At 45.6% G+C, this 7133-nt stretch overlaps 1 protein-coding gene across 2 annotated transcripts in view; it reads right to left on the reverse strand.

The window, feature by feature from the left end:
* The window catches only part of PRDM1 (PR/SET domain 1), a 31252-nt gene that overhangs the window by 552 nt on the left and 23567 nt on the right, over positions 1-7133 (reverse strand). For both annotated transcript variants that reach the window (XM_035888798.1, XM_035888804.1), the window contains exons 4-6: positions 887-1995; positions 445-573; positions 1-18 (exon numbers count right to left, since the gene is read on the reverse strand). The exon at positions 1-18 is cut by the window's left edge and continues 552 nt beyond it. In XM_035888798.1, coding sequence (XP_035744691.1) covers positions 1-18; positions 445-573; positions 887-1995 — 1256 coding nt within the window. The remainder of the gene's footprint in view (positions 19-444; positions 574-886; positions 1996-7133) is intronic.

The following is a 7133-nucleotide window of genomic DNA, read 5'->3' on the forward strand; positions in this document are numbered from 1 at the left end:
GAACCGTTTGTGACAAACCTGACGCGGGGGGTGGCAGAGAAACAGTGAATGAGTGGGAGGGGATTTTATGGTTTAAATCACAGACACCTAGGAGGAGACGGCAGGACGCAGCAGCAGCTTTTTATATCTTCACACTTTCTCACAAGGGGGAAAAAAAAAAAAAAAAAACCCCGCCTTTTTTTTTTAAGTATTGCTGAGTAGCATTTCGAGTGTGGCCGATGGCAAAGCTGTTAACAGGCAGATGTTGCTCTAGCAGACTAAAGGCAACCCTGCTGTCTCACAGACGCTGCTGCGCCAGGGCTGGGAAAGGCTGCGATACGGACTCCAGCCCCGCGCAGCCGAGGGTTTGTCGCACAGCCCTCCCCGCGCGCCCTACGGGGTGTGCACGGGCCCCGCCGTCCCTTCGGCCTCCAAGGGGAGTTGTCCCCGTGGCCTGCTACGTACCTGACACTCGTGGGGCTTTTCTCCCGTGTGTACCAGATAGTGCTTCTGGAGGTGAGCCAGCTGCGTGAAGCCTTTATTGCAAGTCTGGCATTTAAATGGTCTCTCTCCGCTGTGTACTCGGAGGTGCACCTAGGGAGAAACAAAGCAATTAACAACTTGCAGTTTCCAGCGCTGTAACAGAAGTACTTTCAGATGTTCTCCTAATCTGGGGAGACTCCCATTGCCAAAATACAACGTTATCGAGTTAATTAGCTGGCATCAGCACTAAAACGCTATCTTCACAACTGTGCTTTCTTGCTGGGGGGCGCCGTATTAAAAACCAGACTGATAAATGCCTTAAGAGGCAAGGGAGGCCCGGGCCCGTCCCTACGTTTCCTAGATAACCTACAGGGAGAAGCCAGAGCCTTCCAAGAAGGCTCGTGTCGTCTTCTCCACTGCCTACCTTCAGATTGGAGAGCTGGCCAAAGGTCTTGGAGCACACGTTGCATTCGTACTTGATCTTCCCATTCTGCTTCTTCAGTGGGTACGGGAGGGTTTTGTAACCGGTCACATTCCTCTTACTTTTAATGAGATTCATGGCTTCTTCACTGCCGGTGGCAGCCAACACCACTGAGGTAGGTTTTGGTTGCATTATGTGTTCTGAACTGGCCGCTGTGCCAGCTGTGGGTGACCCGCTGGTGGGGCTGCATGGCTTGTCCTTCATGCTGGCAGCAGCGCCCGTGATAGAGAAGGCACTGTTAGGTGCTGGTATGAGGAAGTCTCTCGGATGATCAGGCTGCAGCAATCGGCGGCCTCCTTCACTGGGCAACGAACTGGGGAGCGTGGTGGGGTTCAACACGTGGTGGGAAAGGCTGCCTCCGCTGAGCAGGTTGCCATAAAGAGGATACACCCTTGGGAAGAGGTTGAAATTGTTGATGCCGTTGATGTTGTTCAAAGCGCTCAGGTTATTACAGCTCATATTGAATGGAGGTAACAGGAATTTGGGGTAGTGGGGGTTATAGGATGGTAGAAAGGCAGATGGGAGGTGGCCAGGGGGCGGGTATCCAGGATAAGACCCCAATCCTTCTGAGCCATACGATCCGTTCAAGTAAGAGTACGGCTCTCTGTGCTCTTGGGAAGTAGGTGCCAGAGGCGAAACCGTGACCCCTGGACTGCTGTGAGGGCTTGAACTTTTTAAACTTTGGTCTGGGCTGCTCCTCCCGGAAGGACTCGGCGTAGTAGACGTCTGGATGGGCGAGTGGGTAATGTAGCTGGGTCTGTCCATCCCGTACGCTAAGGAAGCTTTCAGATAGTCTTCTGGAATGTGAGGTCGGATCGGGTAGACGACTCGAGGGAAGAAACACCTCTCCGGGCTACAGGTCTTACGCAAATCATCCAAGTCTCTTTCTGGAGTAACTGGTGAAATGTTGGTCTGGAACAAGTCTTTTCCTTTTGGAGGATTGGATTCCATTTTCAGGATTTCTTTCACACTGTGCTCCTTCTTTGGGATGCTTTTCTGATAGAGCTCATCTTTATCAGCACTGTGCTGCTTTGGATTAATGTGGGTTTGTGCTGAAACAGAAAGACAAGGCAAGGATTATTTAGACGTGCCACCATCGTTATCTCTTTTCAAAACACAAACTCCTACAAGTTTAGTGGGAAGGAAGGGCTGCTCTCTGTGAAGAAATGCCTGCTGGTAATAAAAGGCATCGTTAATTCAAGGGACACCAGCCAGTACCTACAGATCTGGATGACGATTCATTTGCAGAGCGCTAGTCTCCACTTCGCAAACTAATTTCACCTTTCTTTCCCCTTAAATTTGACTAGCTTCGCTGCTGAATGTCTATTTAAGCAGTGTTTCTAATAAATGCGGGAACAAGCATTTGTTCACAATGCAGGTTTAACAGAACGCAAGCTCCCAGAAATGTTCCTCAGTAAAATAACAAGGCATGACAAATCGGCTTTTGCCAAACCGCAGCAGTCACTTCGCCAGCCAGTTCAATTACTTACAGTACCAAAAACCCCATGGCTGGCTAGGATGAAAGCCTTCTTCAAAGAGAAGGTATTCTCCATCAGTAAACAGATCATTACTCATTAAATACACTGCTTAGGAACATCTACAACAAAGCAGACTATTTACTGCAGATTTCTGTGGCATTCGGTCTATGCAAAACTCCTCTGCTTACAGCTGTACTTTATAAAAAAAATGCTGAAGCAAAGCAAAAGCAAGCAAGACCGGTTGGCTCCAGCTTAAGTTGAAATGTACTTTTTTTTTTTTTTTTTTAAAAAAAAGGGGGGGGGGAGGGAAGGCAAAAGAAATATGCATTTAGAAGGAAATAGAAGCTAGCATCCATTCAGCTCAGTTCAGCACATACACTGTTTATTTGTATTCAAAGCCTCTACCTTGTTATCTGGACATACTGTAATATAAACAGTGCACTGAAAGTTGTCTTCAAGAGAAAAAGAAGTCTGCTTTTATCTAATCTCCCAAAGTTAATAGTTACATAATCTTGAAATGATGACTTGTACAATATTTTCTTACAGGGGAAAAACTACAAGAAGGTTTCACATTCACGGTTCGTCATGCGCAAGCTTTTCCATCAGGAGGTACCAGTCAACACCGATAGCTTATGTGACTCTCAGGTACCGCAGCCCTTCAGCCAAATTTCTACTTTAGTGACTGTACTTACTTCACTAACTGGGGTGAGAAACAATTATTTCTGATTTTTGGAGGACCAGCTGAACCCAGTGAGGAAGACAGGAACAGGCAATGACCACACCGCTTTCAACGCAGAGCCTTTGCTTCGCCGTTCACTACTCTGACCGAGTCTACCATTTGGCAACATTACCGTATAAGGCAATATTACAGCCTTTTATTAAACGTATCCAAGGAAACAGCTGTTTTCAAAGCATGCTCCTACTCACAGCCTCCCCCTTTTACAGTAGCATCCTTTTTCGAACGGCATTGGACTAGTAGCAAGCAAGTTTAGTTTGAGATATGTGGGCAGTTTGTGTATTTTCCAGTTGCAATGAAATGCAACTGAACAGTTATGTTCAATTGACATATTTATGGTAAAACACGGGGCATGCTGTACAGCAAGCCGACAGCTTCCCAATTACTTCTCCTGATGTTAAAGTTTAATGCAGAGCCATTTAAAAAACAAATTAATAGCGTGTTGCACTGTCTGGCATTAAAAATCATCTACTTTCTTCTGTCACTTTGTCTGTGCCTGTGGACTGGTCACTCACTGTTTTCTAAATGTCCACCCATGTCTTTGGGTATAACATAGAGGTGCTACGAGGTTCAATAAGCTCCACCATGCCACTGTGGAGAATATTATCTACATCTTCTTATCAGCTGCCTGTCACCACGCCAGCACCTCAGAGCAAACATTCCCGGTGACACTATCAGCATCCAGCGTCGGGAAGTATGGAGACTGGGAAGTATTGAAAGCTGGGTGGGGGCGGGAGGGGGGGGAGAAGGACTTGTGAAGCCTCACAGCAGAAAAAGTAAATAAATGCCACCTTATCGGGACCACATTGGTTTCTCAGTGGGGTCTGTTGAGCAGGAAGTTCAAATCGACACTTTTCTCTTTTAAAGAAAAAAAAATCCGGGGGGCGGGAAAGAGGAAGGAGAAGTGCTGGCGCTGCTGGAAAAGTAATAGAGAAACCAGGGCCGCTTCAGCGGGAGGAACGGCTCCTGCTGTCACAAGGTTAAACATCAGGGTGGGGACGTACGTGCCTTATGTGCCGGAGCAAGCCCACGAGTGACAGAAAGGAAGCTCACACCAAGAACGTAACTTTCTTTGTGCAACAGGCCCGTGTCCCCAGCTGACAGACTAGAGATAATTGTTCTTCCCTTCCCTTCAAAGTTCCCGGTAAAGCCTCCCCTCCTACTAGTTTCCACGCGTAGACAGAAGTCACAATATTTAAAGATTATTAACCGTGACAGCTCTCTTCAGTTTGCAAGCTATCTTTGGTCCATAAATCCCCTCTTGGCTTTTCCCCCATCACCTGAGCACAAGGGACACTTGGGAACACCAGACCGATCAAAACATAAACAAGCATGTCAGCACCATGTAAAATAAGAGAAAGGGCCAAGGAGAGGTTCCTATGTTTTATACCGCGCGTGGATTTAAACCAGGGCTGAAAGAGATTGAGAAGTTTACAGCCTTTCGTGTTGCTCTTAAAGGAGCCATACTTCAAAGTTAAAGAAAGAGATGCATTTCTTATAAACGCTCTTTTTTTTTTTAACTTGTGATTTTAGATTTCTTACCCATCGCAATGTCTCCCTCTCGCTCTTGAAATGCGTTTCTCCCTCCCACCCCCATATACATGTATATACACTAAATATAGGCACATGCTCTTCCAAGATCTGTCTAGTTTCTGTGGTCAGAGAGACACACAGAGAAGAGGATTATGTGCTTCCTTTTTCTTGGACTAGTGGGGAAGGCTTCTGGGTGTGGGGGGGGGGGGGGGGGTGTGAAGAAAAAAAAAAAAAAAACCCAGGCATGCCTCTTTAGGAGCCTGATCCACTCCCCACCGAGGTCAACAGATCATTTGCTCAGATCTGAGATTAGTGAGTGCGTGCAAGAGGAAAAAGGACAAAACCCCTGTTACTTTTAAGCATTAATAAAACTTGAGCGGAGGGGCTGCCTAAAGCCACTCCAATGTGGGTGTTCCAGCTACAGATTGCTGCATAGCCGTAGGCTTTGCTCTCATTTCTTGGGCTCCCATCTGTAGCCTGAGAAAGACTTCTTAAAAACAATGATCTGTTTTTTCTAAAAACTTGAAAAACGGTTGTAGGCAGACAGTAATTTCAATAGTAATTTCAGGAGTGAGATGGTACTGAACACTTCGAGTGGTGGAGCTTAATTATGCCGATTCACATTTTCGATCTAAATTAAGCACCTCTTCTGCTAGTAGAAAGAGAACCTCGAAGTTGTGAAGCGGGCAAAACAAAAGAGTGTTTCCACTCAAAATGAGAATGGAGACCAACATTTAGAAGTATATAATTTGATCATCTGTTTTCTAAATGTGTCCAAGGCAGGGTGACAAGCCTTTGAAAACATTTTGCTCAGAGAAGGTCTTTAAGGGAGCCTTCAAATAATCCTCAGTATTCAGTCAACTTTAGCCCCCGAATTCTGGTTTTCTGAAGACAACTTCTCATATAATTTCAAAATCATTTTCCGGAGCCCTTTTGAAGATTCCAAGAGGCATTTTTTTAAAGCAGCTGCAGATGTTTCCTCTCAACCCAAACAGAAAAGCTTCAAAACCAGAAAGTGAAACTGCCCATAAACAAAAGGGAAAGCGAGCGGCAGGGCTTAGCTAACGGCCAGCGTGTCAGGGCCAGCAGGAAGAAGAAAAGAATAAATCACATTAAAGAAACAGCATTAAAAAGTTAATCACCACAGAATCCAAAAGATTTTAAATACCTCGTTAAACCTGTTAATGAAACCAAAAGATTGCCAAATGTTTTGTAAATATGCAAATTGTCTTCCCCCCAATTAAAACTTTTTTTTTTTTTTTTGGAAGCTTGACCAAAAGATGTCACCTGCCTGTACCTGACTGAGGAGACAAACACGGACATGAGCAGCAGGAAGTTGCATCATATGATTGCAATACATGAGCGTTATTATCAAATAGTCATGTCCTGAGTCAATGCAATTATTTTTTTTAAATTTAAAAAAAAAAAACAAACAAAAAAACAACCCACCCAACCCAAACTGTTACCCTCTCTGCCCTCCACCCGAAAATAATCCTCCTTTAATGAGGCAGGAATGAAATGCTAAACTATGTGGGACCCCGCGAAGCAAACATCCTGAGTCTGTTTGCTAGTCTAAAAATCAAGTATCACAGACTAAAAGGCAACCTGAAGGCCCAGCTGAATGAGGCTTAGCCACATTTAACAAATTACCAAAAATTGATTTTTTGGCCAGCAGAATATAGAAATCTTGTGCCATCGCACTTAAAAACCACCTACTGGACAACGGCACCATCCGAAGGTGAGGCATTTCAAATCCTGATAGAAAGCAACATCAGCGGCCTCAAAACAGGCAGGAAGGAGAAGGGGATCGTTTGAAACAAGACTGAGTTTCCACTGCTGGGATAACGCTGAGCCTTGCCTCTACCACTCTTGTGCAATTCCTTGCAGGCACTTCAACATCCACTCGACGTTACGTAGCTCCACTTGGAGCTAATCATGGCCGTGAAGGTGGGTGTGTGCTCCAGCGTCTGAAGGACTGGGTCAAAGGCCCCATTTCAAGAAAACACAGAGGACAGGGTTAAACCCATAACTAAGTACATGCTTAATTGCTGTCTTGAATCTGGATGCTTTCCTTCTACGGCACAAATGAACTAACGCTGGAGAAGTTACCTTTAATTTGAAAGTTTGCTGTTACAGAGGCAAGTAGATGTTATACGCGGATGTGTAAATATATTTATGCTCTAAAGTGGTGGTTCTCTCATTTTTGAGGCCACTAATTACAGGAAATAAAGCCAGAGAAATTCCCTGATGCATTTTTCCCCAGAGGCCCATCCCGCTCGGCTGCTTAAAGAGGAACTGAGGTGCTGAACTTCAAGACCGTGATCCCCAAGCCCCTGAGGCACCTAAAGCAGCTGCCTGTACTTTAAGTTGGCAAGACCGAGGCCATACGGGAAGCTCTCCGTAGGTGTGTGTCCCAGGTGGCCTCTCCTGTGCCGAGCCGGGC

The sequence above is a fragment of the Egretta garzetta genome, unplaced genomic scaffold (genome assembly GCF_000687185.1).
Source record: "Egretta garzetta isolate BGI_Z169 unplaced genomic scaffold, ASM68718v1 scaffold10, whole genome shotgun sequence".
NCBI classification, from domain to species: Eukaryota; Metazoa; Chordata; class Aves; order Pelecaniformes; family Ardeidae; genus Egretta; species Egretta garzetta.